General features: G+C 53.0%; 1 protein-coding gene across 2 annotated transcripts in view; it reads left to right on the forward strand.

The window, feature by feature from the left end:
• The window catches only part of wdr59 (WD repeat domain 59), an 84,272-nt gene that overhangs the window by 54,158 nt on the left and 5,194 nt on the right, over positions 1-24,920 (forward strand). For both annotated transcript variants that reach the window (XM_078211078.1, XM_078211079.1), the window contains 5 exons: positions 7,710-7,822; positions 9,824-9,971; positions 10,739-10,811; positions 22,005-22,128; positions 23,137-23,279. In XM_078211078.1, coding sequence (XP_078067204.1) covers positions 7,710-7,822; positions 9,824-9,971; positions 10,739-10,811; positions 22,005-22,128; positions 23,137-23,279 — 601 coding nt within the window. The remainder of the gene's footprint in view (positions 1-7,709; positions 7,823-9,823; positions 9,972-10,738; positions 10,812-22,004; positions 22,129-23,136; positions 23,280-24,920) is intronic.

A 24,920-nucleotide genomic window follows, 5' to 3' on the forward strand; every position in this document is an offset into this window, starting at 1 on the left:
TTGAGGAAGTGACGAAGATGATTGAAGGTAGGGCAGTGGATGTTGTCTACATGGACTTCAGTAAGGCCTTTGACAAGATCCCTCATGGCAGACTTGTATGGAAGGTGAAGTTGCATGGGGTCAGAGGTGAGCTGGCAAAATGGATACAGAACTGGCTCGGTCATGAAAGACAGAGGGTAGCAATGGAAGGGTGCGTTTCTGAATGGAAGGCTGTGACAAGTGGCGTTCCTCAGGGATCAGTACTGGGACCTTTCCTGTTTGTAATATATATATATATATAAATGATTTGGAGAAAATGATAACTGTTTTGATTAGTAAGTTTGCGGACGACACAAAGGTTGGTGGAATTGCGGATAGCGATGAGGACTGTCAGAGGATACAGCAGGATATAGATTGGTTGGGGACTTGGGCGGAGAGATGACAGATGGAGTTTAATCCGGACAAATGTGAGGTAATGCATTTTGGAAGGACTGATACAGATGGGAAATATACAGTAAATGGCAGAATCCTTAAGAGGGATCTGGGTGTACAGGTACACAGGTCACTGAAAGTGGCAATCCAGGTGGAGAAGGTAGTCAAGAAGTCATATGGCATGCTTGCCTCCATTGGCTGGGGCATTGAGTTTAAAAATTGGCAAGTCATGTTGCAGTTTTATAGAACCCTAGTTCGGCCGTACTTGGAATATAGTGTTCAATTCTAATCGCCACACTACCAGAAGGATGTGGAGGCTTTGGAGAGGGTACAGAAAAGATTTACCAAGATGTTGCCTGATATGGAGGGCATTAGCTATGAGGAGAGGTTGGAGAAACTTGGTTTGTTCTCACTGGAACAACGGAGGTTGAGGGGCGATCTGACAGAAATCTATAAGATTATGATGGGCATGGACATAGTGAATAGTCAGAAGCTTTTCCCCAGGGTGAAAGAGCCAATTACTAGGGGGCATAGGTTTAAGGTGCAAGGGGCAAGATTTAAAGGAGATGTACGAGGCAAATCTTTTACACGGAGGGTGGTGGTTGCCTGGAACTCGCTGCCGGAGGAGGTAGTGGAAGCAAATACGGTAGTGACTTTTAAGGGGCATCTTGACAAATACATGAATTGAATGGGAATAGAGGAACATGGTCCTGGGAAGGATAGGTGGTTTTAGTTCAGTCGGGCAGCATGGTCGGTGCAGTCTTGGAGGGCCGAAAGGCCTGTTCCTGTGCTGTAAATTTTCTTTGTTCTTAGGCCACCCCTCCAGACTCACTTGAGAAAAGAGATCAAGACACAAGGGCCAAACGGCATCCTTCTGCACTGTGACAATGATGTTTATCCTTTCCTGATGTGTTTAACCTCACATTTCTGATATCGTCATTGTAAAACTCTTTTGCAACTTCTCCTGTGCTTCTCTACTCTTTATAATATGATAACCAAAATAGTACACAGTACTCTAAAGGTCTTTGTGTGCTATGAATTTATGGTGGTGAGGCTTGCAAGTCCTCGGGTATCTAGGAGCTATACTGTTGGAGTTTAGGCCCCTGGCAGGTTTCAGGTGAGGGTCCAGACAAACACAGCACCTGATCCTCCAGGTTGGGCGTGGGGCCAACAACTGCACCCTGTAAAGCAACATCAAGTTACAGAAACTGTGACAAATTCAACAACATCATCATGATAGGGAACTGCAGCCGACACGTCGGCAATATGGTAGCTTCAGATGAAAACCCAACCAGGGAAGTCAGGAGTTCAATGAGGAGTTTTCTTGGGCCCAAAACAACAGAGTGTCTAGGAGCATAGAATTTCTGCATTATGTACGAAACAACAAAGACGGCACAAGTTATCAGAGAGATGCAGAGGTAAAATGGGCAAGGACAAAACCTAATATAGGACTGCAGTAACTGAACTGGAAGTGATGGAGCTTACATGGGGCAAGGCACAAGCCACAGCATAAGACAGGGCCCGATGGAGGAACATTGCTGTGGCCTTATGCCCCAACTGAGGTGAGGAGGATAACTAACTCAAAATGTGGTCTAGCCAAGATTCAATGCAAGTTGAACGTAACTTCTCTACTTTTCAATTTACTTCTCTGGAAATAAACCTTAGTTCCTGATTTGCTTTTTTTATGGCCTTATTAACCTACTCTTGGCCTTATTATCCAAGCTCTCCTCATAGCTAATACTTCTATTAACTTGTGTATTTGTACTCCCACATCGCTTTGCTCCTCTCTCCCTTTTAGATTCTTATTTTCCAAGAAATATGAGATCTCTTTATTTTTCTTACCCAAGTGTTACACTCAGTTATCTTTATTGAAATCCATGTGCTAATTGTGTTGAAAGCAAATTACTGTAGATGCTGGAATATGAAACAGAAAATGCTGGAGGATCTCAGCAGGTCTGATAGCATCTGTGGAGAGAGAACAGAGCTGGATGACCCTTTGTCAGGGCTTTTCTTGTTGTTTTCAGCTCTGACGAAGGGTCATCCAGACTCAACGTTAGATCTATTCTCTGTCCACAGATGCAGTTAGACCTGCTGAGATTCTCTGACATTTTTTGTTTTTGTTGCTAATTATATGCTAATTTTCAAATTTGCTAATATCTTCATGTGATTTGATGTAATCCTCCTCAGTGGTGATGAACCCCATGCCCCCCCCCCCCCCCCCCCCCCTTATCCCTACTGTGTTGTAGCCTGCTAGCTTTCCATATTATTACTTGTCCTGTGATTCTGAATGCTCTAAACATGTCCATTAGTCTGTTATGTGGTACCTTACCAAAAGTCTATGGAAATCTAGATGCATGGTAACTACTGTACTAACCTACCCTATTCTTCTGCCTCTTCAGATAATCCAATTAAATTGGTCAAGTGGGACTTTCCTTTTTGAAACTCATACAGATATTTTTGGCTTCTAGGAGTTTTTCTGTTCTCCCCTTCATATGGAATTCCATTATTTCTCCTACTATTGGTGTTAAGTTGGTTTATAGTTCTCTGGATATATTTGATTTGCCTTCTTAAACATTTGTATAATCTGCTAGTCCTTTGGCACAACACTCTTTTCTAACTATCCATTGTATATGTGTAATAGTGCTTCTACTATCATTTACCTAGATACATGTGTAATAGTGCCTCTGCTGTCATTTACCTAGATTCTTCTAAGATGCAGGGATGAAATACACCTGGACCAAGGTTTTATCATCTTTAAGTTTGATTCGTAAACGTTTCTCCCTTTTATTTTAAAAGCAGTTGCATCATTTGTAACCTTGTCTTCTGATGTCACGTCTATCTGATCTGTGTCTCTGGTAAATACTGAAACATTCTGTTGAATATTGTTTTAAATGTTCCCACTGCTGTTCTGCATCATTGTTTGCCAATATTGTTGTCCATTTTATCTTTTCAAATTCTATTCTCGGCCCATCCAAATCAACCTTTCCCCAATCAGTGAACACGATCTTTGCTTATGTCCTTCTCAATTATTATCTTAAACAGTATTGTATTATGATCACTACTTTCTAAATGCCCTCCTACTTTTACTACTTTTATCTGCTCTGCTCCAGGAGCAAATCCTCCCTTGTTGTACTTCTGACATAAAAAGGGATCCTGTACACTCAGTCCCTAGTCCGGATGGATTAGATCAACGCTATTTGGAAAGAATCAAGGGACGAGATGGCAGAGGCATTACTACTAATATTTAATAATTTGTTCGAGAAAGGTGTGGTGTCAAAGGACTGGAGGATAGGTAATGCAATTCTATATTTAAGAAGGCAGACAGAGTTATAGATTCTGAATTATAGATCAGGGAATTATAAATCAGTCAGCTTAACATTGGTGGTAGGAAAAATAATATCCTATCTGAAGAAGAACATCTAGACATAAGAAATATAATAATGAAATCAGCGTGGATTTCAAAAGGTAGAAATCCTGTTCAATCTTATTTTTTTTAGAAGGTAACAGAGCGAGAAAGCAATGCTAACACAGTAGGTGTAATTTATTTGGATTTTCAGAGATCTTTGATATGTTGCCCCATAATAGACTAATGAATAAGGTTGGAGAATGTGAAGTCAGGAAAAATGGCAAGATAGATTGCTAGCTGGCTTCAAGGGAAAAGCAGAGAGTGGGCATAAAGCAGTTATTTAGAATGACAGAGGGTGAGCATAGTGATGCACGAGGATCAGTTCTGGGACCACTGTTAACCATGTACATTAATGATTTGGACTTTGGTATCAAAAATACAAATTCTAAATTTGTGATGACACCAAATTTAGTTTGTCAATACTGAGGAAGACTACAACAAATTACAGAAGAGCATTAATAACCTTGCAGAATAGGTAAATACTTTTACTACTATTATCTGCTCTGCACAAAAAAGAAGTATGCAAGTTGTACTAAACCTATATCAAACCTTGGCTCGACATATTTAAGCACTGTGTCAGTTCTGGTTGCCATATTATAAAGAGAATATAGAGGCACTGAGAAGGCGCAGAGAAGATTTATATGGATAACAGAAGTGTGTGGGAATATATATCAGGAAAAATTTGACAAGTTGGGTCCCATTTCTCTTGAAAAAAGAAGAGTGAGGAGTGACTTAATAGAGTCATTTATGGCACAGTATGGTCCGTATGGTCCATTTAGTCGATTGCTCTTTAATATTAAGGAAAGTTTTGATAGTGTGGAGACAGTGAATGTTTCCTCTTGGGGAAGAGCATAACCAGAGGCCATCAATATTAGATGGTCATCAGAAAATCCAATAGAGAATTCTGAGGAAACTTATTTACACAAGAATGTAAAACTCACCACTTCAGGGAGTGGTTGAAGTGAATGGTATGGATGTATTTAAGGGGAAGACAGACAAGCATTTGAGAAATTGCATTTTATTTCTGTTATACTGGTGGCTGTATCACACTTTTTATCTATTGCCAATCTCTATTAAATACAACTACATCTCCCCCTATCCTCCATCTTTTCTGAATATGCAATATCCTGCAGTGATTAATTCCAGTCATGATTTTTTTCTGTAGCTATGTCCCAGTAATCTAGACTCTAGCACCCCTGTTTTATTACTGACACTGTGTGATCTACTTGCTGTTTGATACTTCTTACTGCCTTAGCACATCTGTATAGTTTAAAGTAAGGACTGTGGAGAGATTTCCCACTTCTGCATTCCCAGGCAAGTACTGGAAGCACCAGGAAATTCTGAATTCTCAGTCTGCAGTGCATTGGTCACTAATTTTAAAGGGTGGAAAATCACCGGCATGGATGCCGAGCCCATGCCTGGAAACCTGAAGTAGAAAACCTTGTAACACCTGTGCCCAACCATTCTTTATTGTTTGAATTATCCACTATGTGTTATATGAAAATTGTTAGTTTACATGCAGGATGTTTGTTTGCATTCCTTTAGTGCTTTCCTTTTAATCTGGGAAGGTGAAACAGTTTGGATCACACAAAATTCCAAACTGACCTGAAATGACTGAATGATTATTTGACAAGCTTACTGAGGCAATTAAACCATTCCTATGTATTTCTGTCTCATTCCCAAAGGTGGAGCAATTGCCTTCTGCTTGGCACCTCCCAGTAGCTTGGTGGCAATCAAAAAGTTCTTGTAACAATCATGGATAATTTCAGTCACCCACTCTGATGGAGTTCACTGAAGCATCAACATGCTAACAGCCAATCCCCCAATTTAAGTAATTTAATCTGTAATAGTGGAACTGCCCTGTCTTGTCCTTTTGCTCCACCAATTTATTTATAGAGGGGGGATTTATAGAGGGGGGATTTATAGAGGGGGGATTTATAGAGGGGGGATTTATAGAGGGGGGATTTATAGAGGGGGGATTTATAGAGGGGGGATTTATAGAGGGGGGATTTATAGAGGGGGGATTTATAGAGGGGGGATTTATAGAGGGGGGATTTATAGAGGGGGGATTTATAGAGGGGGGATTTATAGAGGGGGGATTTATAGAGGGGGGATTTATAGAGGGGGGATTTATAGAGGGGGGATTTATAGAGGGGGGATTTATAGAGGGGGGATTTATAAGTGGAAAACGAGGAAATGGCTGAGACTTTAAATAAGTTCTTTGTGTCGGTCTTCACGGTGGAAGACACAAATAGTTTGCCGAATATTGGAGATCAAGAGTTGGTGGGAGGGGAGGTCCTTAATACAATTACTGTTACTAAGGAGGTGGTGCTTGGTAGACTAATAGGACTGAAGGTAGACAAGTCCCCGGGCCCGGATGGAATGCATCCCAGGGTACTAAAAGAAATGGCTGAGGTAATAGCAGATGCGTTAGTAGTAATTTATCAAAATTCGCTGGACTCTGAGGTAGTGCCGGCTGACTGGAAAACAGCTACTGTTACGCCGCTGTTTAAAAAAGGAAGTAGACAAAAGGCGGGTAACTACAGGCCGGTTAGCTTAACGTCCGTAGTTGGGAAGATGCTAGAGTCCATTATTAAAGAGGAAATAACAGAGCACCTGAATAAGAATGGTTCGATCAAGCAGACGCAGCATGGATTCATGAAGGGAAAGTCGTGTTTGACGAATCTACTGGACTTTTATGAAGATGTCACTAGTGCGGTTGACAGAGGGGAACCGGTGGATGTGGTGTTTTTAGATTTCCAGAAGGCGTTCGATAAGGTGCCTCACAAAAGGTTGCTGCAGAAGATTGGGGTACACGGAGTTAGGGGTAAGGTGTTGGCGTGGATTGGGGATTGGCTATCTAACAGGAAGCAGAGTTGGGATAAATGGGTGCTTTTCTGGTTGGCAGTTGGTGACCAGTGGCATGCCGCAGGGATCGGTGCTGGGGCCTCAATTGTTTACCATTTACATAGATGATCTGGAGGAGGGGACTGAATGTAGGGTATTCAAGTTTGCTGATGACACGAAGGTGAGTGGGAAAGCGAATTGCGTGGAGGACGCGGAAAGTCTGCAGAGAGATTTGGATAGGCTGAGCGAGTGGGCGAGGAACTTCTTCTCTCAGAGGGTAGTGAATCTCTGGAATTCTCTGCCCATTGAAGTGGTGGAGGCTTCCTCGTTGAATATGTTTAAATCACGGGTAGATAGTTTTCTGATCGATAAGGGAATTAGGGGATATGGGGAGCAGGCGGGTAAGTGGAACTGATTCACTTCAGATCAGCCATGACCTTGTTGAATGGCGGGGCAGGCTCGAAGGGCCAGATGGCCTACTCCTGCTCCTATTTCTTATGTTCTTATGTTCTTAAACCATCCTTTGACAAAGAACAAAATTGCATTCATATAGTCCCTTTTATGTCCTCGGATTCTCCCAAATCACTTCACAGCCAGTTAATTACTTTCTGGAATTATAGTCACTCTTGTAATGTGGGCAAACACAGCAGCCAGCTGAATCACAGTAAAATTTCGCAAACAGCGATGAGATAAATGAGCAGCTAACCCGTATTTGGTGGTTTAGGTAAAGGCTCAAATGCAGGCAGGACACCCGGAGAACTCTCCCGCTCTTCTTCAGCTTATCTCATTGTAGAGATCTCTTTGATTCCTTAATTTATTTTTTAAACTGCAGACATAGCAACCAATGGTGGGATCCGTAATGTGGAAGCAGTTAGCTTAGAATCTCTGATTATATATAATAAAGTGGAAAAATGGTTCTACCAGTTAACTGGTAGCCAGACTAACTAATCCTTTTTTCACTGTATGGCACATTCCAGCTCATATCTCTACATTTTCCTATTTCTCGGAACATACTAATTTCAGTATACACTTCCTTGTGTTTTAGGTGTGGTCTCTGGCTGCTGTTGCTACAGACTCCTTCCTCAGTCCCCATCCGGACCCTGACATAGAAACACCGTGGGCACGACATCCATTTGGCCGACAGCTCCTGGAGTCACTGTAAGATTGATTTGCGTAGTAACAATAATTAAGGGCTGTAACAAACTGAACAAACCAGGGCATGGTTTGTCTGAAATGACCTCCAGCCTGTCTCTGTGTGAATCTCTATTCCTTTAACTATGTTATGTGGAGATGCTGGCGTTGGACTGGGGTGGGCACAGTAAGACGTCTTACAACACCAGGTTAAAGTCCAACAGGTTTATTTGGTATCACGAACTTTTGGAGTGCTGCTCCTTCATCTGGTGAGTGATCCATCCACCTGATGAAGGAGCAGCAGTGCTCCGAAAGCTCTTGATTCCAAATAAACCTGTTGGACTTTAACCTGGCATTGTTAGACTTCTTACTTTAAGTATATGAAATGTAGGAAAAATCAAAAACTTAATTTTTAAGAAACTATAATTTGTACACAGAAAGCTTTCAAATATAGAAATGTAATAATCAGATCATCTATTTTTAGTAATATTGGCTGAGGAATAAATGTTGGCCAGGACACCAGTGATAACTCATTTATTTCTTCAACGTACTGCCACGGTATGGTTTCTGTTCAGTTGAGAGAGACCTTGCTGAATGTTGTGTTTGAAATATGGTACCTTGGAGAGTGCAGCAGTTCCTTAGATTTTGTACTCCAGTCTCTGGATCGGGCTTAAAATCACAATCTTCTGACTCAGACCTGAGAGTGCTATCTCTGAACCCTGACTGACACCATCATATCAATTTTGTCAGTACTGGAATACTATATTGAAACTAGTTTCATCATTGGTAGCTCAGATATGATGGCTCTGCTAAATGTTTGAAACTTCATGTTCTAAATTGCTTTTCTAATTTTGATTTACTTAAAATAAAAATCTCCTGAAATTCCAATTCTGTGTAATTTGTTTTTGGGAGAAAGTCCACAATTGTTGACTTAGCTTGCTGTGCAGAGTTGAATACATCATTGTTTCCACACCCGGGATGGGATTCTGTGCTGTTGCAAAGCCCTCCATCCAGGGGCAGTTGTTTAGAAGAGTGGCCACATTCAGTGACCCCACATTTTGTGCGTGTCCGATCTACTGCCAAAATCATCAGTCTCTGAATGGCCTTTGCTGCCTTTTGCTTTGCCATTTCAAGTCATTTAGGACTGAGATGAGGAGAAAATTCTTTACTTAAAGTTGTGAAATTTAAGAATTCTCCAATCTAGAGGGCTGTGGATGGTCACTCGAAGCATAGAACCCCAGAAAACTTGCACCATGGAACGATACCGTTCAGACATTCGTATCTTTAACAGCTGCAAGAGAGCTCTCAGGTCTAATCCCACATTCCTGTCGGTTCTGGCACAATCCACTGCTCCTATACCTTTGCTACTAAAGAAAAGTATCCTGTAATCCATTTTAAGCCTATTTATCTGTTCTGGCGCCTCAAGCAATCTAGCCATGCACTCCAAGATTCCTCTGTTCCCCTACAGTTCCCAGTATCCTACCATTTATTGAGTATTCCCTTTCCTTGTTTGCCTCATCTCTCACACACTTTTAGGTTTGATTACTTTAAGAATTGTGTGTCCTTTTTTAACACTGATTTTTATTCCAGTTAATATTCAGGCAGTTGAAATCCCTACTGTTACTGCCCTGTTGTTTGGTGAGTGTATTCAAAATTGAGATTGATAGATTTTGAGTACGAAGGGAATTGAAGAATATGGGATAGAGCAGTAAATAGAGATAATCTTTTTGAATGGCAGGGTGTGTTTGAGGAATCATATAGCTTTCTCATGCTTTGATTTATTATATTCTTGTACACCAAGCTTGGTTAACCCCTAACAATTTAACAATTGGAGTGCGTACATATTTTGTTCGTTTCAAAGGAAGGATGATGATTTTATTCAGCTGATCTGGGTTGTGTGCAACCTAGATAGTTTATCATGGTTACATTTTAAAAAACTCAAAGCTGTAAATGAACAAGAGATGCCTAGTTCCACCTCCTGCACTGCTTCATTGATCTATCTTTAACTAGTTCTGTGTTTCTTCACAGCCTGACTCATTACAGCACAATACATGATGTTCAGACTCTAGCCATGCTATGCAGTGTATTTGAAGCCCAGTCCAGGCCACAGGATTACAGCAGCTTAGGACAGCAGGTCTACCAGCGCACTTCTACCTCCACTCCTCTTTTACACTATGTAAGTGTATATTTGCTACTTCCACGGTCTAGGGTATGTACCACATTCCACTCCTACTTTTAATTGCATTGTACAGATGTAATGAAGTACTTTTCAATCCAGTGCTACAGCTGCTTGCTATTAACCGTAGTGGCTTGAGTTTGAACGAACCTGATAAAAATCCCATGACAACTATGAGTGATGAAAGAGACCAAGAAGCTGATGGGATGTCCTACAACTGATCCCAGCCTTGAAGTGTTGCTGATGTTCTGTGCCTGTGTTGCGCCTGCTTTGGGTTTGATCTTGTGAGGGTAACCCTGACTGTTGATAAATAATGTCAGTGGCTGCCCTTGTCCAAACAAATAGTTCCAGCCCATCAGACACATACAGACCTATCAGTTCCCCCGAAACAACTTAATCCAGGACCACAAGATTCCTGAAAGAGCAGTACTTAAACTTTCCCATTAAGCAATTGCATGTTCACGGTCCATTGTTTTTTTGGATGTGTTGGTGCATTTGTTTGCAAGGAGATAAGTAGGGGCAGGGATGGGTTGAATTCTGTTTGTAGGGTAAATATTAAAACTATGTTGGGATAGTGAAGGGTTAAATCACTAAATCTGTTTTGTTTGTGACAGGGAAAGAGTTCATTTTCTGTTTGATGGATTGAATGTGGTTTCATACCTGAATGTTGTCTGTGTCCTGAATTCAAGTTCTGATCAGCACTGAACATTAACAATAGTGTTTCTATTGCCCTGCTCTATATAATAATTAATTCCCTGTTCTTTCAGTCAGGTTATGCATCTTCAGGATCCTATTCGAGCACATCTGAAACTATCGTCTGGTCTGCTGGATGGAACATAGGTAAAGCAGTCCTGGAAGAATCGGGCAATATGAACAGATGGCATGGGTGTAGACACGTTCTGACCTGAGGGGGGTAATTGGACTGGATGGAACAGAGTGTCCATGGAGACAATTCAGTCCCATTGCTGCTTCCTGTGATGGTGGAAAACAGAAAAATAATTAAAAACACCACTCTCTACCCATCCGTATGTTATGATGTTATTATGAGAGGGCAGCACGGTGGCACAGTGGTTAGGGCAGCACGGTGGCACAGTGGTTAGGGCAGCACAGTGGCACAGTGGTTAGGGCAGCACGGTGGCACAGTGGTTAGGGCAGCACGGTGGCACAGTGGTTAGGGCAGCACGGTGGCACAGTGGTTAGGGCAGCACGGTGGCACAGTAGTTAGGGCAGCACGGTGGCACAGTAGTTAGGGCAGCACGGTGGCACAGTAGTTAGGGCAGCACGGTGGCACAGTGGTTAGGGCAGCACGGTGGCACAGTGGTTAGGGCAGCACGGTGGCACAGTGGTTAGGGCAGCACGGTGGCACAGTGGTTAGGGCAGCACGGTGGCACAGTGGTTAGGGCAGCACGCTGGCACAGTGGGTAAGGCAGCACGGTGGCACAGTGGGTAAGGCAGCACGCTGGCACAGTGGGTAGGACAGCACGGTGGCACAGTGGTTAGGGCAGCACGGTGGCACAGTGGTTAGGGCAGTATGGTGGCACAGTAGTTAGGGCAGCACGGTGGCACAGTGGTTAGGGCAGCACGGTGGCACAGTGGTTAGGGCAGCACGGTGGCACAGTGGGTAAGGCAGCATGGTGGCACAGTGGTTAGGGCAGCACGCTGGCACAGTGGGTAAGGCAGCACGGTGGCACAGTGGGTAAGGCAGCACGCTGGCACAGTGGGTAGGACAGCACGGTGGCACAGTGGTTAGGGCAGCACGGTGGCACAGTGGTTAGGGCAGCACGGTGGCACAGTGGTTAGGGCAGCACGCTGGCACAGTGGGTAAGGCAGCACGGTGGCACAGTGGGTAAGGCAGCACGCTGGCACAGTGGGAAGGGCAGCACGGTGGCACAGTAGTTAGGGCAGCACGGTGGCACAGTGGTTAGGGCAGCACGGTGGCACAATGGGTAGGGCAGCACGGTGGCACAGTGGTTAGGGCAGCACGGTGGCACAGTGGGTAAGGCAGCACGCTGGCACAGTGGTTAGGGCAGCACGGTGGCACAGTGGTTAGGGCAGCACGCTGGCACAGTGGGTAAGGCAGCACGGTGGCACAGTGGGTAAGGCAGCACGCTGGCACAGTGGGAAGGGCAGCACGGTGGCACAGTAGTTAGGGCAGCACGGTGGCACAGTGGTTAGGGCAGCACGGTGGCACAGTAGTTAGGGCAGCACGGTGGCACAGTGGTTAGGGCAGCACGGTGGCACAGTAGTTAGGGCAGCACGGTGGCACAGTGGTTAGGGCAGCACGGTGGCACAATGGGTAGGGCAGCACGGTGGCACAGTGGTTAGGGCAGCACGGTGGCACAGTGGTTAGGGCAGCACGGTGGCACAGTGGGTAAGGCAGCACGGTGGCACAGTGGGTAAGGCAGCACGCTGGCACAGTGGGTAAGGCAGCACGGTGGCACAGTGGGTAAGGCAGCACGCTGGCACAGTGGGTAGGACAGCACGGTGGCACAGTGGTTAGGGCAGCACGGTGGCACAGTGGTTAGGGCAGCACGGTGGCACAGTGGTTAGGGCAGCACGCTGGCACAGTGGGTAAGGCAGCACGGTGGCACAGTGGGTAAGGCAGCACGGTGGCACAGTGGGTAAGGCAGCACGGTGGCACAGTGGGTAAGGCAGCACGCTGGCACAGTGGGAAGGGCAGCACGGTGGCACAGTAGTTAGGGCAGCACGGTGGCACAGTGGTTAGGGCAGCACGGTGGCACAGTAGTTAGGGCAGCACGGTGGCACAGTGGTTAGGGCAGCACGGTGGCACAGTAGTTAGGGCAGCACGGTGGCACAGTGGTTAGGGCAGCACGGTGGCACAGTGGTTAGGGCAGCACGGTGGCACAATGGGTAGGGCAGCACGGTGGCACAGTGGTTAGGGCAGCACGGTGGCACAGTGGTTAGGGCAGCACGGTGGCACAGTGGGTAAGGCAGCACGCTGGCACAGTGGGTAAGGCAGCACGCTGGCACAGTGGGTAAGGCAGCACGGTGGCACAGTGGGTAAGGCAGCACGGTGGCACAGTGGGTAAGGCAGCACGGTGGCACAGTGGGTAAGGCAGCACGCTGGCACAGTGGGTAAGGCAGCACGGTGGCACAGTGGGTAAGGCAGCACGGTGGCACAGTGGGTAGGACAGCACGGTGGCACAGTGGTTAGGGCAGCACGGTGGCACAGTGGTTAGGGCAGCACGGTGGCACAGTGGTTAGGGCAGCACGCTGGCACAGTGGGTAAGGCAGCACGGTGGCACAGTGGGTAAGGCAGCACGCTGGCACAGTGGGAAGGGCAGCACGGTGGCACAGTAGTTAGGGCAGCACGGTGGCACAGTGGTTAGGGCAGCACGGTGGCACAGTAGTTAGGGCAGCACGGTGGCACAGTGGTTAGGGCAGCACGGTGGCACAGTAGTTAGGGCAGCACGGTGGCACAGTGGTTAGGGCAGCATGGTGGCACAGTGGGTAAGGCAGCACGCTGGCACAGTGGTTAGGGCAGCACGGTGGCACAGTGGTTAGGGCAGCACGGTGGCACAGTGGTTAGGGCAGTATGGTGGCACAGTAGTTAGGGCAGCACGGTGGCACAGTGGTTAGGGCAGCACGGTGGCACAGTGGTTAGGGCAGCACGGTGGCACAGTGGGTAAGGCAGCATGGTGGCACAGTGGTTAGGGCAGCACGCTGGCACAGTGGGTAAGGCAGCACGGTGGCACAGTGGGTAAGGCAGCACGCTGGCACAGTGGGTAGGACAGCACGGTGGCACAGTGGTTAGGGCAGCACGGTGGCACAGTGGTTAGGGCAGCACGCTGGCACAGTGGGTAAGGCAGCACGGTGGCACAGTGGGTAAGGCAGCACGCTGGCACAGTGGGAAGGGCAGCACGGTGGCACAGTAGTTAGGGCAGCACGGTGGCACAGTGGTTAGGGCAGCACGGTGGCACAGTAGTTAGGGCAGCACGGTGGCACAGTGGTTAGGGCAGCACGGTGGCACAGTAGTTAGGGCAGCACGGTGGCACAGTGGTTAGGGCAGCACGGTGGCACAATGGGTAGGGCAGCACGGTGGCACAGTGGTTAGGGCAGCACGGTGGCACAATGGGTAGGGCAGCACGGTGGCACAGTGGTTAGGGCAGCACGGTGGCACAGTGGGTAAGGCAGCACGCTGGCACAGTGGGTAAGGCAGCACGCTGGCACAGTGGGTAAGGCAGCACGCTGGCACAGTTGGTAAGGCAGCACGGTGGCACAGTGGGTAAGGCAGCACGCTGGCACAGTGGGTAAGGCAGCACGCTGGCACAGTGGGTAAGGCAGCAGGGTGGCACAGTGGGTAAGGCAGCAGGGTGGCACAGTGGGTAAGGCAGCACGCTGGCACAGTGGGTAGGACAGCACGGTGGCACAGTGGTTAGGGCAGCACGGTGGCACAGTGGTTAGGGCAGCACGGTGGCACAGTGGGTAAGGCAGCACGCTGGCACAGTGGGTAAGGCAGCACGCTGGCACAGTGGGTAAGGCAGCACGGTGGCACAGTGGGTAAGGCAGCACGGTGGCACAGTGGGTAAGGCAGCACGCTGGCACAGTGGGTAAGGCAGCACGGTGGCACAGTGGGTAAGGCAGCACGCTGGCACAGTGGGTAGAACAGCACGGTGGCACAGTGGTTAGGGCAGCACGGTGGCACAGTGGTTAGGGCAGCACGGTGGCACAGTGGTTAGGGCAGCACGCTGGCACAGTGGGTAAGGCAGCACGGTGGCACAGTGGGTAAGGCAGCACGCTGGCACAGTGGGAAGGGCAGCACGGTGGCACAGTAGTTAGGGCAGCACGGTGGCACAGTGGTTAGGGCAGCACGGTGGCACAGTAGTTAGGGCAGCACGGTGGCACAGTGGTTAGGGCAGCACGGTGGCACAGTGGGTAAGGCAGCACGGTGGCACAGTGGGTAAGGCAGCATGGTGGCACAGTGGTTAGGGCAGCACGGTGGCACAGTGGTTAGGGCAGCATGGTGGCACAGTGGGTAAGGCAGCACGCTGGCACAGTGGTTAGGGCAGCACGGTGGCACAGTGGTTAGGGCAGCACGGTGGCACAGTGGTTAGGGCAGCATGGTGGCACAGTGGTTAGGGCAGCATGGTGGCACAGTGGGTAAGGCAGCACGCTGGCACAGTGGTTAGGGCAGCACGGTGGCACAGTGGTTAGGGCAGCACGGTGGCACAGTGGTTAGGGCAGTATGGTGGCACAGTAGTTAGGGCAGCACGGTGGCACAGTGGTTAGGGCAGCACGGTGGCACAGTGGTTAGGGCAGCACGGTGGCACAGTGGGTAAGGCAGCATGGTGGCACAGTGGTTAGGGCAGCACGCTGGCACAGTGGGTAAGGCAGCACGGTGGCACAGTGGGTAAGGCAGCACGCTGGCACAGTGGGTAGGACAGCACGGTGGCACAGTGGTTAGGGCAGCACGGTGGCACAGTGGTTAGGGCAGCACGGTGGCACAGTGGTTAGGGCAGCACGCTGGCACAGTGGGTAAGGCAGCACGGTGGCACAGTGGGTAAGGCAGCACGCTGGCACAGTGGGAAGGGCAGCACGGTGGCACAGTAGTTAGGGCAGCACGGTGGCACAGTGGTTAGGGCAGCACGGTGGCACAGTAGTTAGGGCAGCACGGTGGCACAGTGGTTAGGGCAGCACGGTGGCACAATGGGTAGGGCAGCACGGTGGCACAGTGGTTAGGGCAGCACGGTGGCACAGTGGGTAAGGCAGCACGCTGGCACAGTGGGTAAGGCAGCACGCTGGCACAGTGGGTAAGGCAGCACGGTGGCACAGTTGGTAAGGCAGCACGGTGGCACAGTGGGTAAGGCAGCACGCTGGCACAGTGGGTAAGGCAGCACGCTGGCACAGTGGGTAAGGCAGCAGGGTGGCACAGTGGGTAAGGCAGCAGGGTGGCACAGTGGGTAAGGCAGCACGCTGGCACAGTGGGTAGGACAGCACGGTGGCACAGTGGTTAGGGCAGCACGGTGGCACAGTGGTTAGGGCAGCACGGTGGCACAGTGGTTAGGGCAGCACGCTGGCACAGTGGGTAAGGCAGCACGGTGGCACAGTGGGTAAGGCAGCACGCTGGCACAGTGGGAAGGGCAGCACGGTGGCACAGTAGTTAGGGCAGCACGGTGGCACAGTGGTTAGGGCAGCACGGTGGCACAGTAGTTAGGGCAGCACGGTGGCACAGTGGTTAGGGCAGCACGGTGGCACAGTAGTTAGGGCAGCACGGTGGCACAGTGGTTAGGGCAGCACGGTGGCACAGTGGGTAAGGCAGCACGCTGGCACAGTGGTTAGGGCAGCACGGTGGCACAGTGGTTAGGGCAGCACGGTGGCACAGTGGTTAGGGCAGCACGGTGGCACAGTAGTTAGGGCAGCACGGTGGCACAGTGGTTAGGGCAGCACGGTGGCACAGTGGTTAGGGCAGCACGGTGGCACAGTGGGTAAGGCAGCATGGTGGCACAGTGGTTAGGGCAGCATGGTGGCACAGTGGTTAGGGCAGCATGGTGGCACAGTGGTTAGGGCGGCACGGTGGCACAGTGGTTAGGGTGGCACAGTGGGTAAAGCAGCACGCTGGCACAGTGGGTAAGGCAGCACGCTGGCACGTGGGTAAAGCAGCACGCTGGCACAGTGGGTAAGGCAGCACGCTGGCACAGTGGGTAAGGCAGCACGCTGGCACAGTGGTTAGGGCAGCACGCTGGCACAGTGGGTAAGGCAGCACGCTGGCACAGTGGTTAGGGCAGCACGCTGGCACAGTGGTTAGTGCAGCACGGTGGCACAGTGGTTAGGGCAGTACGGTGACAGTGGTTAGTGCAGCACGGTGACAGTGGTTAGTGCAGCACGGTGGCACAGTGGTTAGGGCAGTACGGTGACAGTGGTTAGGGCAGTACGGTGACAGTGGTTAGTGCAGCACGGTGACACAGTGGTTAGTGCAGCACGGTGGCACAGTGGTTAGGGCAGTACGGTGACCGTGGTTAGGGCAGCACGGTGGCACAGTGGGTAGGGCGGCACAGTGGTTAGGGCAGCACGGTGGCACAGTGGTTAGGGCAGCACGGTGGCACAGTGGTTAGGGCAGCACGGTGGCACAGTAGTTAGGGCAGCACGGTGGCACAGTGGTTAGGGCAGCACGGTGGCACAGTGGTTAGGGCAGCACGGTGGCACAGTGGGTAAGGCAGCATGGTGGCACAGTGGTTAGGGCAGCATGGTGGCACAGTGGTTAGGGCAGCATGGTGGCACAGTGGTTAGGGCGGCACGGTGGCACAGTGGTTAGGGTGGCACAGTGGGTAAAGCAGCACGCTGGCACAGTGGGTAAGGCAGCACGCTGGCACAGTGGGTAAGGCAGCACGCTGGCACAGTGGTTAGTGCAGCACGGTGGCACAGTGGTTAGGGCAGCACGCTGGCACAGTGGTTAGTGCAGCACGGTGGCACAGTGGTTAGGGCAGTACGGTGACAGTGGTTAGTGCAGCACGGTGACAGTGGTTAGTGCAGCACGGTGGCACAGTGGTTAGGGCAGTACGGTGACAGTGGTTAGTGCAGCACGGTGACACAGTGGTTAGTGCAGCACGGTGGCACAGTGGTTAGGGCAGTACGGTGACCGTGGTTAGGGCAGCACGGTGGCACAGTGGGTAGGGCGGCACAGTGGTTAGGGCAGCACGGTGGCACAGTGGTTAGGGCGGCACAGTGGCACAGTGGTTAGGGTGGCACAGTGGGTAAGGCAGCACGCTGGCACAGTGGGAAGGGCAGCACGGTGGCACAGTAGTTAGGGCAGCACGGTGGCACAGTGGTTAGGGCAGCACGGTGGCACAGTAGTTAGGGCAGCACGGTGGCACAGTGGTTAGGGCAGCACGGTGGCACAGTAGTTAGGGCAGCACGGTGGCACAGTGGTTAGGGCAGCACGGTGGCACAATGGGTAGGGCAGCACGCTGGCACAGTGGGTAGGACAGCACGGTGGCACAGTGGTTAGGGCAGCACGGTGGCACAGTGGTTAGGGCAGCACGCTGGCACAGTGGGTAAGGCAGCACGCTGGCACAGTGGGTAAGGCAGCACGCTGGCACAGTGGGTAAGGCAGCACGCTGGCACAGTGGGTAAGGCAGCACGGTGGCACAGTGGTTAGGGCAGCACGGTGGTTAGGGCAGCACGGTGGCACAGTGGGTAAGGCAGCACGCTGGCACAGTGGGTAGGACAGCACGGTGGCACAGTGGTTAGGGCAGCACGGTGGCACAGTGGTTAGGGCAGCACGCTGGCACAGTGGTTAGGGCAGCACGCTGGCACAGTGGGTAAGGCAGCACGGTGGCACAGTGGGTAAGGCAGCACGCTGGCACAGTGGGAAGGGCAGCACGGTGGCACAGTAGTTAGGGCAGCACGGTGGCACAGTGGTTAGGGCAGCACGGTGGCACAGTAGTTAGGGCAGCACGGTGGCACAGTGGTTAGGGCAGCACGGTGGCACAGTAGTTAGGGCAGCACGGTGGCACAGTGGTTAGGGCAGCATGGTGGCACAGTGGGTAAGGCAGCACGCTGGCACAGTGGTTAGGGCAGCACGGTGGCACAGTGGTTAGGGCAGCACGGTGGCACAGTGGTTAGGGCAGCATGGTGGCACAGTAGTTAGGGCAGCACGGTGGCACAGTGGTTAGGGCAGCACGGTGGCACAGTGGTTAGGGCAGCACGGTGGCACAGTGGGTAAGGCAGCATGGTGGCACAGTGGTTAGGGCAGCATGGTGGCACAGTGGTTAGGGCAGCATGGTGGCACAGTGGTTAGGGCGGCACGGTGGCACAGTGGTTAGGGTGGCACAGTGGGTAAAGCAGCACGCTGGCACGGTGGGTAAGGCAGCACGCTGGCACAGTGGGTAAGGCAGCATGGTGGCACAGTAGTTAGGGCAGCACGCTGGCACAGTGGTTAGTGCAGCACGGTGGCACAGTGGTTAGGGCAGTACGGTGACAGTGGTTAGTGCAGCACGGTGACAGTGGTTAGTGCAGCACGGTGACACAGTGGTTAGTGCAGCACGGTGACACAGTGGTTAGTGCAGCACGGTGGCACAGTGGTTAGGGCAGTACAGTGACAGTGGTTAGGGCAGCACGGTGACACAGTGGTTAGTGCAGCACGGTGACACAGTGGTTAGTGCAGCACGGTGGCACAGTGGTTAGGGCAGTACGGTGACAGTGGTTAGGGCAGCACGGTGGCACAGTGGGTAGGGCGGCACAGTGGTTAGGGCAGCACGGTGGCACAGTGGTTAGGGCGGCACAGTGGCACAGTGGTTAGGGTGGCACAGTGGGTAAAGCAGCACGCTGGCACAGTGGGTAAGGCAGCACGCTGGCACAGTGGGTAAGGCAGCATGCTGGCACAGTGGTTAGGGCAGCACGGTGGCACAGTGGGTAGGGCGGCACAGTGGTTAGGGCAGCACGGTGGCACAATGCTCCCCCTCTCCCCCTCGCCCCCCCGGCTCCCCCTCGCCCCCCCGGCTCCCCCTCGCCCCCCCGGCTCCCCCTCGCCCCCCCGGCTCCCCCTCGCCCCCCCGGCTCCCCCTCGCCCCCCCGGCTCCCCCTCGCCCCCCCGGCTCCCCCTCGCCCCCCCGGCTCCCCCTCGCCCCCCCGGCTCCCCCTCGCCCCCCCGGCTCCCCCTCGCCCCCCCGGCTCCCCCTCGCCCCCCCCGGCTCCCCCTCGCCCCCCCGGCTCCCCCTCGCCCCCCCGGCTCCCCCTCGCCCCCCCGGCTCCCCCTCGCCCCCCCCGGCTCCCCCTCGCCCCCCCCGGCTCCCCCTCGCCCCCCCGGCTCCCCCTCGCCCCCCCGGCTCCCCCTCGCCCCCCCGGCTCCCCCTCGCCCCCCCCCGGCTCCCCCTCGCCCCCCCGGCTCCCCCTCGCCCCCCCGGCTCCCCCTCGCCCCCCCGGCTCCCCCTCGCCCCCCCGGCTCCCCCTCGCCCCCCCGGCTCCCCCTCGCCCCCCCGGCTCCCCCTCGCCCCCCCGGCTCCCCCTCGCCCCCCCGGCTCCCCCTCGCCCCCCCGGCTCCCCCTCGCCCCCCCGGCTCCCCCTCGCCCCCCCGGCTCCCCCTCGCCCCCCCGGCTCCCCCTCGCCCCCCCGGCTCCCCCTCGCCCCCCCGGCTCCCCCTCGCCCCCCCGGCTCCCCCTCGCCCCCCCGGCTCCCCCTCGCCCCCCCGGCTCCCCCTCGCCCCCCCGGCTCCCCCTCGCCCCCCCGGCTCCCCCTCGCCCCCCCGGCTCCCCCTCGCCCCCCCGGCTCCCCCTCGCCCCCCCGGCTCCCCCTCGCCCCCCCGGCTCCCCCTCGCCCCCCCGGCTCCCCCTCGCCCCCCCGGCTCCCCCTCGCCCCCCCGGCTCCCCCTCGCCCCCCCGGCTCCCCCTCGCCCCCCCGGCTCCCCCTCGCCCCCCCGGCTCCCCCTCGCCCCCCCGGCTCCCCCTCGCCCCCCCGGCTCCCCCTCGCCCCCCCGGCTCCCCCTCGCCCCCCCGGCTCCCCCTCGCCCCCCCGGCTCCCCCTCGCCCCCCCGGCTCCCCCTCGCCCCCCCGGCTCCCCCTCGCCCCCCCGGCTCCCCCTCGCCCCCCCGGCTCCCCCTCGCCCCCCCGGCTCCCCCTCGCCCCCCCGGCTCCCCCTCGCCCCCCCGGCTCCCCCTCGCCCCCCCGGCTCCCCCTCGCCCCCCCGGCTCCCCCTCGCCCCCCCGGCTCCCCCTCGCCCCCCCGGCTCCCCCTCGCCCCCCCGGCTCCCCCTCGCCCCCCCGGCTCCCCCTCGCCCCCCCGGCTCCCCCTCGCCCCCCCGGCTCCCCCTCGCCCCCCCGGCTCCCCCTCGCCCCCCCGGCTCCCCCTCGCCCCCCCGGCTCCCCCTCGCCCCCCCGGCTCCCCCTCGCCCCCCCGGCTCCCCCTCGCCCCCCCGGCTCCCCCTCGCCCCCCCGGCTCCCCCTCGCCCCCCCGGCTCCCCCTCGCCCCCCCGGCTCCCCCTCGCCCCCCCGGCTCCCCCTCGCCCCCCCGGCTCCCCCTCGCCCCCCCGGCTCCCCCTCGCCCCCCCGGCTCCCCCTCGCCCCCCCGGCTCCCCCTCGCCCCCCCGGCTCCCCCTCGCCCCCCCGGCTCCCCCTCGCCCCCCCGGCTCCCCCTCGCCCCCCCGGCTCCCCCTCGCCCCCCCGGCTCCCCCTCGCCCCCCCGGCTCCCCCTCGCCCCCCCGGCTCCCCCTCGCCCCCCCGGCTCCCCCTCGCCCCCCCGGCTCCCCCTCGCCCCCCCGGCTCCCCCTCGCCCCCCCGGCTCCCCCTCGCCCCCCCGGCTCCCCCTCGCCCCCCCGGCTCCCCCTCGCCCCCCCGGCTCCCCCTCGCCCCCCCGGCTCCCCCTCGCCCCCCCGGCTCCCCCTCGCCCCCCCGGCTCCCCCTCGCCCCCTCCCCTCGCCCCCTCCCCTCGCCCCCTCCCCTCGCCCCCTCCCCTCGCCCCCTCCCCTCGCCCCCTCCCCTCGCCCCCTCCCCTCGCCCCCTCCCCTCGCCCCCTCCCCTCGCCCCCTCCCCTCGCCCCCTCCCCTCGCCCCCTCCCCTCGCCCCCTCCCCTCGCCCCCTCCCCTCGCCCCCTCCCCTCGCCCCCTCCCCTCGCCCCCTCCCCTCGCCCCCTCCCCTCGCCCCCTCCCCTCGCCCCCTCCCCTCGCCCCCTCCCCTCGCCCCCTCCCCTCGCCCCCTCCCCTCGCCCCCTCCCCTCGCCCCCTCCCCTCGCCCCCTCCCCTCGCCCCCTCCCCTCGCCCCCTCCCCTCGCCCCCTCCCCTCGCCCCCTCCCCTCGCCCCCTCCCCTCGCCCCCTCCCCTCGCCCCCTCCCCTCGCCCCCTCCCCTCGCCCCCTCCCCTCGCCCCCTCCCCTCGCCCCCTCCCCTCGCGCTCCCTCGCCTCCCATTGCGTTGAGGCGCCGTGGCCCGTTTTCACCCTGAGCTCTATATATTTGTTGAGATGCCATTGGTTTGTACAAAACCTTTAGGCTCAGTAATGGTACTTCAGGGTTCCAGGCTTCATCCAGTGGGTTATTGCTGCACTGACCCCAGTTAATGAATAACATGTACGCTCACACTGTTTCAGTGAATCGGGAATCAGAACACCTTAACTTGTGGTGCTACGACTCACCAGATGACTTTCGTCATGGAAATCAAATCTACACTGATCCAAAGGAACGAGAGAAGGAGCAACATGAAAAGAACAAAAAGTGAGCAAATTTATTATCTGCCGTAAATGGAATAAAATGAATACGGGAAATATCTGCTCACTATTTCAGCATTATTTTTCAAAACATGTCCTCCATCCCTCTTATCTGCCTTGACTGCTGGGCTCCAGGAACATACTCTTAACCACTCAGTAACTTATCCAAAGATACTGGAAATCAAAGACTGGCCATAGTTCGCTATAATAACTATTTGAGTGAAAGGCATTCTATGAAATCCTAATCAGGCCCTCATGCTGTCCATAAAGTGCACTTTTCAGGAGGAGTTGCTAGTTATTATCCAGGTGCAGGAACTTTGGCTAAATATCTTCGAGCTCTTCGTGTTGTGGCCTTTTAGGTGTGTGGCAGAAAGAAAGATTAGAGACCCAATTGATGCATTGTGATTTAATTCTTGTCAATTTATATTGGACTGGGAATGCTTTGGTGGGAGGTAGATTGGAAGTATAAAAATAAGCCATGGGTGATGAAAAGAAGTTTGATCCATAATGGTGTCTTGCTGCTTCAGTGTATGCTTTTACCAGACTTTGTTAATTTTCAATTTACTAGATATTGTGTAATTCAAAGAACAAATATTAGCACTGACTATATCATCTTCCCCGTTTAATGACCCTGAAAGAATGCCACTTGTGTTACATTGTGAGTAACAATAATGTGCAGCAACATGGAGTGATGTGGAACATAGTTTGCATTGTGATCCCCACACCATGAAATACTTACCTCAACATCATCATTATAAGCAAGGACTGAAACCAAGAATATCTGTGCAGAGAGGGAGGGACGTCTTGTCATTTGTAGAGACCCTGGGATGTGACTTTTATCTTGTCAAATTTGCAATACAAGGGAAGATTCGGTTGAGGAAAGAGGAGAAACTGGAAGAGTGTAACCAAAGCACTGAATGGAAGATCTGGCAGTGTATTTCTCATGCTAAGATAATAAATATTGTTTGCAATGATTTTGAATTTGAGAGTTAACCTCCCTTCACTCAATCACCAGGTTACTTGACCCAGCCAATGTGCTGCAATATGATGACTTTAAGAAGTGTTATGGAGAGATCCTGTATCGCTGGGGTCTGCGAGAGAAGCGAGCAGAGGTGTTGAAGTTTGTTTCCTGCCCTCCAGACCCTCACAAGGGGATTGGTAAGTATAGATTGTTGAGCAATAGCCGAATTTTGGTCTGGATTTATACTTGTTGGTGCAATGGAGGTACATGAAACACAAAATGGTGATACGTCAGGACCCAGTATGAGTTTACTCTGGGGAATGCTATAGTGGTGTTTTTTGTTAGTTTGGCTCAAGTATGTTCAGGTTGAATGGGCTGTTCTACAAAAGGCCAGTTCTGTAATTCATAATGGGGATGTTGCAGATGCTTAAAGGTGAAAGACTACAAACTGTGAAGGAGCAAAGGATTTGGGTGTTCAGGTGTACAAATCACTAAAGATAGGAACACAAAAGATGAAGTAGGCAATTGGAATTTTGGCCTTTATTGCAAGGATGCTGGAATATAAAAAGGAGGAAGTTACGCTTCTGTTATTGAGAGTCTTGGTCAGGCATCATCTGCAGTAGATCCTTTTGGTCATCTCAGGAATAATATATTAGTCTTGAACGAGATCGAGTGCACATTCACCAGAATGAACCAGGACTTACAGGGTTAAATTATAAGGATACGTTGTATAAAGTTGCTTGAATTCTCTTGAGTTCAGAAAGTCGAGGCATGATCTAACTAAGTTCCAAAATAATGGTCTTGGATTCCTTGCATTTTGTGTTCAGAGAGGCCTGCAAACCAAATCTGCAGCCTAAGAGATCATAGTGTATTGGGAACAGGGAGCTGCACAGAACTGCAATACACCCAAACCTTGTCAAAATTTCACTATTGCCTGTGTGTCCTTCCACCCGAATGTCCAACCTCCGCAAATAAAATTTCTATGTCCCAGTTTACAGAGGTTCGTGTACAAAGATGGAAGTGTCAATTACAAGGGGGCATAGGTTCAAGGTGAGGGAGAATGTTTAAGGGAGATGTGCAAAGGAAGCTTTTCATGCAGAGAGTGGTGGGGGCCTGGAACGTGTTGCCAGAGGAGGTGGTGGAAGCGGGCACATTAGCAATATTTAACAGGCACCTGGATGGCTACATGAATAGAGGGATACGGACCGGGTAAGAGCAGAAGATTTTTTATAATTTAGTTAGGACATCATGATTGGCACAGGCTTGGAGGACCGAAGGTCCTGTTCCTGTGCTGTACTTTTCTTTGTTCTTTGTAATGTGAATGATGTTTGAGTCACTTGTGTCTTTCATTTTTGTATCTAAAGAAGGGACCTATTGTGTGAATTAAGCATTTTCCTTGTAATCGAACTTTGAGCATAACTTTATATTGGTCCAATGGGCACATTTTCAGCTTTAATCTCCTGAGTTGTGGCCACAGAGGAAATCCTCGGTCGATGTTTTGGTTTGCTGAGATGGATACCAAAAAGCTTTTCTCTTAGGGGGAGGTCCAAAACAAGGGAGAACAATGTTAAAATTTGAGGTAGGCCATTCAGGGCTGAAATTAAGAGGCTTTTCTACATAAAAGTCAATGGAAATATGAAATTTCTCCCTCGCCCTCCCAAAAAACACAGTTGTTGATGTTGTGTCGATTGAAATTTCCAAATCAGTTCCATTTATTTTGGGATTTTTGTTAGGCAAGGGCATTATTTAACTGTAGTGATCTTGAGCAATCTTGATGGACTGAATGGGGGGTTCCGGTTCCTGTGTAAAATAAAGTTGTGTATTTGGATTACTGAAAG

Source organism: Mustelus asterias, chromosome 4 (assembly GCF_964213995.1).
Source record: "Mustelus asterias chromosome 4, sMusAst1.hap1.1, whole genome shotgun sequence".
NCBI classification, from domain to species: Eukaryota; Metazoa; Chordata; class Chondrichthyes; order Carcharhiniformes; family Triakidae; genus Mustelus; species Mustelus asterias.